The 12920-nt window shown below is 44.7% G+C and overlaps 1 protein-coding gene across 4 annotated transcripts in view; it reads left to right on the top strand.

The window, feature by feature from the left end:
* The first annotated feature begins 851 nt into the window (after nucleotides 1-851).
* The window catches only part of ANKRD17 (ankyrin repeat domain 17), a 94429-nt gene continuing 82360 nt past the window's right edge, over nucleotides 852-12920 (top strand). For 3 of the 4 annotated variants that reach the window (XM_040586605.1, XM_040586615.1, XM_040586595.1), the window contains exon 1: nucleotides 852-1436. In XM_040586605.1, the coding sequence (XP_040442539.1) occupies nucleotides 1059-1436 (378 nt within the window). In that variant the 5' untranslated portion in view covers nucleotides 852-1058. The remainder of the gene's footprint in view (nucleotides 1437-12920) is intronic. The other variant, XM_040586635.1, reaches the window with a different exon arrangement.

Genomic DNA, 12920 nt, shown 5'->3' with positions numbered 1-12920 from the left:
CAATGGAGGAGAGTGTTCTTCCAGCCAAAAACCATTGGAGTATTGATGTCCCAAGCATAATTTAGGGATAAAAGTCTGGGGCAGGGGGGCTGAGGCAGGAAAAGGGGTAGACCAACAGTTAAAGGAAGTAATTAAAGCGTATGGTCAAAGTGACACAGGCACCTTGTTGTTTCATTATTTAGTGACAGTCCACCAACATTCTTTTAAAACAGGGCCTCGGATCTTGCCTTTGAATACATGGTGCCCAGCAAGTACGCCCGTATGAAAGAACACGGCTTGTAACCGGAAATCAGTCTGCTGTGGTTTTGGGGTGGCAGCGTGCTAAGGCCTCAACGGGCGCTGGCCGCCGCCCGGGGGGGATTACCGAACAGGCAGAACCCTCCGCAGCGGGCAGAGCCCTCCGCAGCGAGCGGGGCTGGAGGAGGCCTGGACCCAGCCTCTCCCGGCCTTCAGTCTGACGAAGTAACTGACCGCCAAGGCCGCAGCCGCAGGAGCGGCCTGCCCGCCCGCCGCGCTCCGGCCGAGGCCACCCTGCCGCACTACTGCCTCCCGTAGCCAGGCCATGACCCCCGCCGGCCACCTCCCTCGCTCGGGAGAGGGCCACCGCAGGGGCGGAGCGGAGCGAAGGCGGCGGGCGAGGCCGGGCTGAGGCGAAGCGAGGAGGGAAGCGGCCACACGGCGCCGCCGCGGCGGGTGATGACGTCACGGGCACTTCCGGCGCCGGGGCGGTGACCGAGGCACGCACGGAAGGGCTCGCCGCCAGAAGGGTGCCGCGACGGAGCGGGCGCGGGGCGGCGCGGGGCGCGCGGCGCGGGGCCGAGCCGAGCTGAGGCCGGCGGCGGCGAGCGGGGGCGGGCGGGCATAGGGTGGCGGTGGCTGTTGCAGCGGGAGAGGCGCTCGCTGCTGCCGCTGCTGAGAGGCGGCGGCGACGACAAGTATCGCGAGAGGTGGTGCGGCGCCGGCGCTAGAGGTGACCGAGACAGCGGCGGCGGCCCCCGGTGCCTCCTCCTCCTCCTTCCTCACCGGGCGCCGGCGCTGAGCGAGGCAGATCGGCGGCCATGGAGAAGGCGGCCGGCGCGGCGGCGGCGGAGGGAGGTGGCGGCGGTGGTGCTGGTGGTGGTGGCGGCGGCGGCGGGGACGCCGGGAGCGCCACGGCGGGGCCCGGTCCCCCGGAGGGGCTGAACGGCGGCGCCGGTAACTCGCCACCGTCGTGCCCGCCCGGGGCGGCGGCGGCGGCGCCGCGGGGGCTGGTGCGGGTGTGCGACCTGCTACTGAAGAAGAAGGCGCCGGCGAAGGCGAAGCGGGGCGGGCGGGCCGGCCGGCCGGCCAGCAGCAGCGAGAGCGGCGGCGGCGGCAGCGAGAGCAGCAACAACGGCAGCGAGGAAGAGGAGGAGGAGGAAGACGAGGAGGAGGAAGAAGAAGAGGAGGTCTCCGAGGTACCGCGGGGACGGGGAGGCGGGGGGGGGTTGGGGGGGGACAGGCCGCGGGGACGGGGCTGCTCCGCCTGGTGTCGGGGGCGTGGGGTGGGGAGGCCTCGGTGGCGGGGGGTGGGTGGCCGGGCGGCCTCGCGGGTTGCCCTACTGCTCCGGTTTCATAATTGCTGCCGCCGCCGCCTCCCCCGCCTCCCGCGGGGCCCTGCCGCAGAGGCAGGAAGGGGGCAGCACCGCGCCGCCCCGGGGCGGCCTCGTGGCGGGGCGGGCCCGGGCTCCGGGGCACGGCGGGGCGACACGGCTGGGCTGGCGGGGGGCCCCCGCGCACCTCCCGCCTCAGGGCAGGCGGCGGCCCCGGTGCCCGCCCGGCGGGTGTGTGCGGGGGGGCCTGTGTGCCCCCGGGGGAGGGGCTTGGCGGGGGGGCCCGGGGGCTGCCCGGGGGCCTCAGCCTCGCCGCCTGTCGGCGCGGGCGGTGGGTGGCGGCGAAGGGGAAGGCCCCAGAAATGTTGCAGGTGGCTCGGCCAGGCCGCGCTTGGGGCCTGCCTGCATGTGCCGTGCTGCAGCTCGGTGCCGGGAGCGGCGGAGCTGCGGGTGGGAAGGGCTGCCCGTGCTCCCCGGGCTGGGCTGCGGCTGTGGGCCAGAGGCCGAGGCTCCTGGGGAGCTGGGAATAGACCATCCTGAAGGAAAGCAGGTGAAGATGCAGCTAGAGCGAAGGCTGCCCTCCGGCCCTGGGCCTCCTGCTCTCCTTGCACAGCTCTCTGAACCTGCAGCAGCCACGGCTGCCATGTAACGCTGACACTGGCACTAGGAACTATTACTAACTTGCTCTTCTTTACAGTTAGGTTTTTCAGGTAGGTATTGCTGGAAAAGGCCAAGCAGGACTTGAAGCCCCTTTCTTACTTGCGTACATAGTTACACAGCATTGCTTTGCTGAGGGATTTTAATTCTGTAGCCCTCTAAACCAAATACTAATGCTTTTTTTCAAGTGGCTTCAAAAAAGTCCACTTGAAGTTTGTAAGCTTTTCTGTGAACTTTATTTCTAAGTGGTTTGGCTTTTAAGTGATATATCTACTTTTGTGTTAGAATTAAAACAAGCAGGAAGGAAGACTCTGATACATTTAAGGAAGGGCTGGGCTAAGGCAGTGATAGGTTTTTCCACGGTTCACAAGTACTCTGAATTTTATTTCTGTGGAAATTGATACAAGAGGCATTTTATCCAACTTCTATGAGATAAACTGCATGCGATTGTGTGTCCCAGTTAACAAGTATTGACACCTGGCATTTTGTTTTTACAGTGTTTTAATTTTAGGAAAGTGAAGATCACTGTGTAGTTTTTGAGGTGTAAGACTTGTAAGATAGGCAGCCGTGGTTACGTGCTGAGCTGTGCTATCTAGTAGTCCTACAGATACTTGAAGAATTCTCTTACTCTGTTAACAGAGTCCCCTGATTTCTGCTATGGCAGTGTGTGGTGAAGGGATGAGGGCCTTTTAATGACTTAGCAGATGGACAGGTCTATAGTTAAGCGTTGAGATCAGTTGTATGTGACTGCAGTCTTCAACAGTGTGTGTAAAGTGAGACTTGGTGGCCAAACCATAGGCAGATATGCTTTGTGGTCCACAGCCATCCTTCCAAATAGTTCCTTATAGTGATAGCTCTCAAATGGTATAGTGTGCATGGTGTGACAAGAAAGGTAGAGACAATCTAGGAATGTATGTACTAGGTGAGGTGAGCCTTTGCGTGCGTGCTGTGCCTTACAGAACCACAGGTACCCATTTAATATGCTTTGAGTCTTGCAGAGAGATGAAAAAGCAAATGGTCATTAAACTATCATGAGAGAGCAGAAGAATATTTGACTTTTTTTTTGACAGAATGATATATGCTGTAGATACTGATAGCTGGGAAGGGTAGTTTTGGCATCTGGAAGCTTCCCTGATGTTTTCTTCTTAATCATAGTAAGTGAAGGCTTTCCTAGTTTGGGTGGTCTGGGATTAAATATTAAGCAGGGGTAAGTGATAAGCAAGTTAATACTCTGTTTATTAAGTTCAGGGCAGCACACATTTTGCCATGTATCAGCTTCATTTATAATAACTTTCTCTTGATCATTCAGGTTGCTTGCAGACAACTGTTCCAGTCTTTCCTCTGCTGACTTAAGGATGAAATGATGCAGCTTGTAGAATATGCACAGCTGAAATCACAGTTTTTAGTAATGTGAACTTGAGGATGGCCTGCTTAATGGAGCAGAGGATCTCACTTCAAAGTAGTTCCCAACAGCTCCTGGGGAGGAAATGTTTTGACTGTTCTCAGCAAAAAGGAGTTGTCCTTGTCTGAAAGCAACCTGGTGTTTTAATTTTGGCTTTTGGTAGCTTTTTTTTTTTAGGGGCGGCGAGTTTGTTCGTACTACAGGATTTTTATTTTGGGAGGGTTTTAATTTTTTTTATTAGTCAGACTTACTTGAGATGTGCATAGCTTGTGTGGCTTTCAGCATTTGGATTGTGGTCTTCTGAGCATTGGCAGTCTGGAAGGCACTTAAAATGAAAAACACAAAGAAATCTAAGTTTATGGTTTTGCTGTAAATGGAAACTATTGTGGAAACACTGTGTAAGATGGTGTTCCCTCCCAGCCATTCTGTTCATTATCTCTGTTAACTTAAGACAGTTTGTCTTAGGCTATTTTTTGCCCTTCCCATGCTTAATACATTAAGACTTCCCTAATCTCTGAAGCCGAGGTACTTCTGAGTACTTTTACTGAGGCAGCTTCTAAAATATCAGGAGCACAGTAGCAACAAGTCAAAAGACTTATAATTGGAAACCTGGCAGATACTAAATCACAAAAACCCCATGAGTGGAAAGACATTGTTTGGCTCAGTTGCTGCTGAGCTGATGGGATGGAATAAAAAGTTGTAATCAGATGTTTTCATCTCAGTCTGTTCTAAACTCTGTTAGATCTCAGTGTGGAAGCACAGGCACTGGATAGAGCTTTGGGAGAAGTTAAATTGAAATTTCATACGAACAACTTAATGAGCTCCTACTACAGTGTTCATGGCAACCTCCAAGTTGCTTTTTGAAATTGCAGCAAGTTGCTGTTTGCCAAAAAATGCAAGAGTCTAGGTAGCACGGTCCAGTATTGTCTTTAAATGGCAAATTACCTTTTCCCTAACCACCAGTTAATAAAGAAACGACAATTCTTTTCAGAACACAGAAAGAGGTATCTTAAGGTAAAAGAAAAACTACAGTAGAAGTTATGTACCAGGGGAGGCCAGCTTGAATGCTTTCTAACAGAATTCTGGTCTTAGTTTATGAATGATCACATACAACAAGCAAATTTGGTTTTCACAGAGGTAGTCTCATAAGCTGTTTAAGGAGCTGCGTTGGTGAATAGGACTGCAATGGCACTTAGGTTGGGTGATAACTGATGGGGAGTGTGCATTCAGGCAAAAACTGGGTAGGTGCAGTGATATGGAAAATTTAATCACTTCACAGATGTTTAAGGGTGAGATGAAAGTGCATCTCTGTTGTCGATTAGAATGGTATGAGGATTGTTACTGAAGAAGACTTATGTTCGTGGGCCATTTTATTCATTGCATCCCTAGTGGGAAGCTGCTTTTACTTTTTAGTGGGGCTTTGCAAAGTGTACCTGCCACCCCTCATTTAGCATGGTTTACTATTGATATTGTCAATATGTGAAACAAAAATGAAGTAAAATGCCTGTCAGATTTGTGCTTTAGGTCAAGTCAAAGGTCTGTTTTAGCTCCTTTAAAAGAATGATTTTCAGGACCTGAGATAAAAAAAGGAAAAAAAAATGGCAGGGTGGGAGCAGGTTGGACAAATGAAACCTGGCATATAATGTGAAGCTTGAGAACATTATTACTGTTTGGGAATTTTTTATTGATGAAAACATGGTTTAGCCTTTCCTCTGAACAGGCTTAGATTAAAAAACTAATGTGCAGGTTTCCTGAATGTGTTCTTCTATATACTGGATTTATTAAACATTTTCCTTCAATGAACAGTGAAATAGTGCAAAAAAAATGTGCAAATCCTAGTATCAAGCTGCTTCTGAAGATCTGATGTCCAGAGTGCATTAAAGCTTCTCTTACTAAACGTGGAAAGGTTTAATTGTATAATAAAAACTGTTTACAAGCTTATTTCAAGTCTTTGAAAACTACAGGATGTTTGCTGCTGGCAGTGAATTTTGTAATTGCTTTTCCTAATATCATATCCATTTTAAGAGTTTAAGTTCAGTTTTCTCCATAAGCAAAACATCTAGTGATGATTAGATGTAGATCAGTCTTGGTGCTTTAATTTTTTGACTGGTACAGTTTGTTACTGGATTCTCATACAAGGTGCAAATTAGCTTTCCTAAACATAATCCTATAACATTAACTATAGCTGAAAGCGCTGCCCTGTGCAAAGGATGTTTTTGAGATGTTTTGGCTGCTGCTTAAGCATTCTTGGTTTTACTTGGGCCTTGTAGCTGCTGTAAATAAACGTTCATTTTTGTTTTTTCAGCTGCAACTGAATTAGTAATTGAACTGAACTAATAAGATGAAGTAAATAAAACAACAAAAGGCCACAGGTCCTCTAAGATTTCTTCATGCTGAAGCAGCTACTCTTAACTTCTTTAGCTTCAGATATGTGCTAGAATCTGAAAATTTGGGTTTACTGGTGTGATTTCAAGAGCATCACAGGCATATAGTTGTAATAATTAAGCTGTTAAAGCCTTTTACAATTTAAGTGTTAAAGGAAGCTATTGGTTTGACACAATTTATTTTATAAGTTTTTAATTCCAACCGTCTTAATTAGAATCCTGGAATAAGGCCTTTAGGTTCTGCAGGGCTGCTAAAGAGCCAGTATGTCTTGCTTGTCTGCTGTATCTCTGTACTACCATCACTTTCACCTCCTTGTGTCTTCAAATACATGACTGGACATGCAACTAATTGGGTTCTGTCCTTATTAGCGTATGACATCCTGATGTACAGTTCAGTCTGCATTCTGCTACGTTGTTTATGCTGTAATTCTCTTCTTTCTGTCTTACTTTGGCAGTTTTTTGCCTGTAGGGTTTTGTTTCTTCCCTTCAAAAGAAGAATTAATAGTGAAGTCCCTTAGGAAAAAACAACTAAACTTGTTTAAAACCAAAGGTGACTTCAGCATTTTCCTCATCGGTATAGTTACTGCAATTGGTATTATATATGTAGTTGCTTGGTATAGCAGTAGTTACATCAGTTGAGCAGATGTGACTGAAAAAACAGGTGAGCCACAGTAGGGTCTGTGTCAGAATTCTTTTCCATCTCTAGAAAGAACCTTATGACACTTCAGAGACACCAGTTCTCACCTCTATTAGGTGCTCCCAACACAAAGCCTGCTCTTACAGAAAATCTTGTGTGAGGGATATGGCGAGTATGGTGTAATATAACTGCCAACAGTTAGCTTCCATTAATAGTCTCTGAAGATGAGTAGAATTACAGATTGCCTGGAAGCATGTAAAGGATGTTTCTCAAAAATGCCTGAAATAACAGGGCTGATGGTGCTGTTGGTAGGTGAATCTCACAGCCAAGTTTCTCTGTAGTGCAACCTGCTGTAGCTGACCCCAGGAAGCATTAGCCAAAAATGTTGCTTAATATCTCTCCCATCCTTAACTGTTCCCTTAGCCTAGGTTCCAGCAAAATCTGTTTGGAAAACCGGAATAACTATTTGGCTGGCTTGGCTTCTCCCTGCTAACCACCTTTCAATCATTATTGGCATCACCCTGTAGATGATAACTAGCATATGCCCCCTTATCTAAGAGAGTTATGTTACTAGAATTCATGTGCTGGTTAGGAGATGGAGTGTGCTGTTAACTGGCAGAGGTGGTAAGCAAAGATTAAGTAGCGTCTTTATGTGCATGGCAGAGTCTAGGTATGCAGAGCTGATAAATGGTGTCTGGTTAGACCTAGTACGTATGAAAAAAAATCTTACAGGTGTTTTTTTGTCTGTTCTACTTAATTGAAGCTATTAGTTGAATATTTGGGCTTTAAAAAGAAGCCCCCTGCAGACAGTGACTACTGTGGGAGGTGGAGTTAGGTATTGGTGGTGCCATGTGAATTTGTTTACTTCCTCAGATATTTCTTCAGGAAATGTCCTTAAAAACATAATTCCTGTGTGCGGGCTGGAGCCAAACACCCCATATTTTAAGCTAGTAATTTAGTTCTTTAAAGAGCATGATTTCTCTGGAAGAGACTTAGCTGAGGGAGTTTCCTCATCTGTCAGTTTTGAAGGGAAATAGGATTATGTGTGTTTGGTTTTTTTCTCTATCTTTGTTTTTAAAGCAAAACTATTTGTGCTTATTTAGGATATAGCTGATTTGGAAATTGGATTTAGGAATTGAAAAATCAGTGCTGCAGGTCTGAGATAAGTAAGAAGGCTTTGTTTCTGAAGTTAAAGAAACAAGCCCTTTTAACTTTGTGTTTAAAAAAAAAAATTACATAAATGTGGTATTAGTGTGTTAGGCCATTTGAGCAGAATCTGTAGCTGCCTTGGTAGACATCCTGCTTTTTTTTCTGAAATGATGTGCTTCCAGTTTCTTGATGGCATGGCAATTCAGGTGACTAAGTTGAAATAACATCTCAAAGATGTGCTGTATCTTTAAAGATTCTATACTGACAGCAGACTTTTTGTCACATCAGTAACTGGATGTTTTGAGAAAGAATACTAATTGTGTGGGTGGGGGAAGGACTTAATGTAACAAACTGCTTGGGTAGGGTCACTTACCAGCATGTGAACTTGGTGGGGGGGTGGGGAAGAGTCTTCCTTAATGTGTGGTTAGCCTTACCAGTGAATGTAAATGTGTCTTGGTGTTGGTGTATGAATTCTGATGACCTCTCTGCAGTCATTGTACAGTTTCAACAGGAATGTTTGGAGAAAAATAATAATACATGCTTGACCAATGAAGGGCAGCATTTCCTCTCTGTTTTCACTAAGTAGTTAGTGCTTTGTATTAATCGGTACTCAGAGATGTTACCTCAGTATTCCAGATGTTTTTCAGCCACATTTTCCCCCTGTATACAATCCTAAACTCATAACTCTCTGAAGAGCTACAGTCATGTGGAGGTATTACTTAACTGTTGTGTCACCTTATTTTTACATTAGGTAGTAGCTGTATACCAAGCTAAAAATTGGCCACGAAACCAAGCATGTCTGTAATATATCTTTTGTTTGTGCTTGCAGTATTTTCTTTTAGGCTGAATGTTGTAATTAAGATTTTGTTTGCCTTACCCAAAGCAGTTTTTGACAGATCCAAATTACTGGTGTTTGATCTGCAGGTGTTTTTCTTCTGTATTTTTGCTGAATCCTCAAGTCTTAGGAGTATAATGGTGTATTCTAGGAAATGAGCTGAAGTAAACCTTGATTTTATTTTTTTCCCTGCCCCACCCCAATGTCTTAGGTCTTTGTGGTGTTAATCAAGAATGTGTCCAAATACACAGCTGTTCAGATGCTAGAAAGCAGAGCTAGAAAGAAATTCGGAGTATTAAGAAGTGATGAAATGTTGCTATTTAGAATATCAGTTTGGGGTTTTGGCCTCCATTCTCCTCAAGTTCAACTTGAAACAGTCAAAAAAGAAGAATCTAGACAGTTAACTTTTAGGTTAAAAAAGGCATCTTTTACACAGTAATGTGTCTTCTTGCTGCTAAGGAGGCAAGCTTATATTTGAGCTCAGGTTTGTTTCCCCTTGTCTTAATAAAAAAGGAATGGTTGTTTCTAAGACTGTACATCTGTCCTTTGCAGGAACTGTTTTGTGGATTACAGCCTCTGCGGAAGGGGGAATGTGTGAAACCGCTCTCTCTAGGGCAGGGAGTGATTAAGAGATAAGAGGAGGAAGGTAGTTTTGATCCTCCCAGTTTTTCCCATACATGAAAATAGAACTGGAACACTTTGTTTAACAAGAAGCTGGACATTCCTACTATATCTGTATCTGGTGACTCACATGTTGTTCTGGAGCTTTACCATTTCAAAACTTCAGGTATTTTTTTCCTTCTGTTTAGTCTTGTCCTGAAATGTTTTGCCAGCGGAATTTTCCTTTTGAGGCTGATCTGCAGGTGTGAATTGTTCTCTTCCACAAAATAGTGAACAATGCTTTAATGAAGCTTAAAATTTAAAGTAATTTTTTAAAGTCATTTTATGAGTTGGTTTTCTTTTTTCCCCTCAAGTGCTCATTGTTGTTCAGCCTCTTTGTTAATGTGGGTGCTAATCCTGCTGAAGTTGGGGGAATTGGGCTTGTAGGAAGGTTGCAGTAAGCACACTGCTGCCAAAAAAAAAAAGGCATTTATTGCGCCTCCCGTCCACTTGGGAAATGATCTTGTTGAAAAAAACCTCAGCAACAGAAAAAGCGTGTTTACAGTTGATCAGTTCCTTGATCCATTTTGTCAGGCGGTCACACAAGAGCTTGTGCTGACACAGCGAAGAGCCAGGAACTTGGGCAGGGAGGAGGGATGAGGACTGCTTTTTTTGGTGGAACTATTCATTTAAATGCCTGTCAAACACTTGCATTGTCTTTGAGGACTCCAGTTGCCAAGAATGGTACAGATCTGTGAGAATTCCTGTCTTAAAGGGTAAAGTAGTCTTCCTGATGCTTCCTTTGGATCATCTATTAGAAAGTGGCTGGCGCAATCCTGGAAAGATAAATCGTGCAGAAATGTTTGGGGTTTTTTTGCATGCAGTTTTAAAACTTGAAAGCTTCTTGAGATAAAATTGCCACTGACTTTTTCCTCTGGTATTTGTTAAGGTGCTTGAAAGTGGCGTATTAAGGGTAGAGAGAAAGAGAGGAACAAAGCAGTATTTTCTCAAAACGTGTACTTTTTAGTGTCACCATTGCCACTTTTGCATCATTCAGTGCAGTGCAGCAAAGGAGTCGCTTTGTATGCTGGCTAGCATAAAATAAATAGTCACAAAGCACATCTGTGATCAGTACAGTAATGGTAATCCAAAAACCAAGCTAGTTTAAAGAAAAAGAGCACTTTCAATGTAACAGTCTGCTAGATAGATGAACATATGCCTTCTGTCCAGCTCAGTCACTAACAGAAGTGAAAGCTGGCATAACAGCATGCTGGTATTTTTGTGAAGCATCAGCTTGATAAAGGATCTCCTCAGTGATAAATATAGCGGTAAACTTTATGTGCTAAATTTTGAAAAAAGGCTTTTCTGAAGCTTGCATGTGGGGGAAACGTTGATGCTTCTGTGTTAAAGAGCTCTAAATGTGTCTTTTGAGTTGAGAAAATGTACTTGTGTCTTTGAGTTGAGGTGAGTTTTTAGAAACACATGAGGATGTGCATGGAAGTTGGCTTCTGGAGAAATACTTAGGATATGGGATGGCATCATGTGTTGAGTTGACCTGATAGGTTACCTCTACTAAGAAGAGGGAATCTCTTCCTCTGAGCTCTTTCCAGCTGCATGTTTACATTGCTAATGTTTTGGCAGCTCTCTGTGTAGCAGGTCATGGGCCTCTGACCTGTCTGAAAGGTGGTGAAGTGGGTACAAAGGGGGAAGGGAGAGAGAACTGTGTGGTATTTTCTGTTGGGTGGTTTTTTCTTCTGATTCTGGAACTGAGGTGTTCTGTCAGTGTGGGACAGCATTGCATGTTCTGCCAGCGTTGCCTTGTTCACCTCTGTGGGACTTGGTATACAGAGCATTGATGAAACAGCTGTGCCAAGTGCAGCATTTGTTGTGAAAGTTGATATACATGCTAATTCCTCTGGTGCTTTGGAACTGTTGTGTGTTGTTCTGTCCCAGCATCCCTTAGTTATGTCAGTATATGGCCAAAACCATGGTTACATTGCAGATGCCTGTGTCTTTGACAACTTTATCAATGTTACTGGTTTTGAAGAATTGTGTGAAGTAGTGCTACCCAGTAACCACTTCCTTGAGTGAGTCAGACTTAAAATAAGATTAGCAGTAGTACTCTTAATGAACTTCATTTAAAAAAAAAAAAAACCAACTATTTTTACATCTAAAAAACCCTATGAAGATTTGAGAAAGGCAGATGTCTTTGGTACTGGCTTTCATTGTAATCCAGAGCTGGGTGTTGCAGAGTGTGCAGTCTTTCCAAACCATTGGAGTACTTGTTAGCAGAAATAACTTGAACAGTTGATTTTGTAACAAAAGTATTGTGCACACAGTCTGGGACATATTTAAATTTTTTTTAAACTTTTTGTGACCTTCCAATGCATTTATTTTGTCATGGTAAAATAATTCCTTTAGGCTCTGTGTGTATGATTTAATTTAAATGCCAGTGGAGGGAGGGGGAAAGGTTCTGCTATGGGATAGAGGTGCACGTGTGGAAGAGCACCCCAACCTCAGCTGTCAGGGTGGTGAGTTGTCAGCTATGCTGTTGAAGACTGCTGAAGATTTTTTGATTTTTGGACTCTTGAAAGCCTTTAGAGTTAGTCTTGGGCTAAAATCAGGCTCTGATTTTAGATCTCTAGATGGAGAGCATCTAGAATTGAGAAGGGCAGATGTTTGCAAGTTAATTGTTGCGTCTCTCTTCTGCTAATCTGAGATAAACCGAACCTATTTATTTCTGAAGACCCAACAAAGAAGAAATGGGGAACAGGATGTACTGAACTCCAGTGAACAGTGTTCATCTGGAGGTATTTCAATCTGGCCACTGGTTCAAGTATATTGATGGTAAATGCTGTGAGTTGTGCTGTGTGGTCCCCAGTCTGTCTTGATCCTCCAGGTAACTTCACATGAAACAAGAAGTGAACAAACTAATTAAAAGAATATAGAGAACATGAAAGTCTCTTGTTTTCATTCAGTAGTTGTATTTTTCCTTCAGTCTTTTCTAGTAGCTTGCTCTGTTAAATTCCAGGCGCTTGGTATTGCTGTCAATGAATGAAGTAGGTTTTCTAGCTGTTTTAGTCTGTGAACTTGAAGATGCCAGCTAAGTGACTGATTGAGAGCTTTGTAAAAGAAAGAAGCAGGAAGTACATTGTTGTGGGTCCTGTTTGTTTCCATAACAGTTAGGATACATTTCAAAATCTGCTATTAACCAAGTCCAAATTCATTACGAACAGCCTATCTGAATGTAGAGCTGCTGAAACAACTATCTGGTTTACAGCTGGGGAAAGGGAGACAAGGACATCATGATCCAGCAGAATCCTGGATTGGAATTTGATATAGGAATACTTTTTTTTAAAGCAGTGTTCACTTAATTGGATTATTATGCGTAGAAGAAAGTGATGGGCTAGGCTGCTTAAAAAGGGGGAGGAGGCTGTTCTAGAAAGTGACTTTTTCTGATTGAAGGTTTTCTGAATCTGCAGGGACTGTGTTCGCACTTAAACTACTCAAGAACTTCCAGTGACTTCCAGCTGTTACCTGCAAAAAGTGCTTAATTTAAAACATTAGACAAAGTTGAATGTATGTTCATATACGCTTAATGATTGAACAACTGGAAATAAGGAACTATCCCCCTGCATGTTGTATTCAGGTTTTTTTGTTTACAGTTCTTGCATTATTATTTGTT

Source organism: Falco naumanni, chromosome 1, assembly GCF_017639655.2.
Source record: "Falco naumanni isolate bFalNau1 chromosome 1, bFalNau1.pat, whole genome shotgun sequence".
In the NCBI taxonomy this organism is placed as follows: domain Eukaryota; kingdom Metazoa; phylum Chordata; class Aves; order Falconiformes; family Falconidae; genus Falco; species Falco naumanni.
The sequence above is the reverse complement of the archived record's forward strand: the minus strand, read 5'-3'. Positions and strand labels throughout refer to the sequence as shown.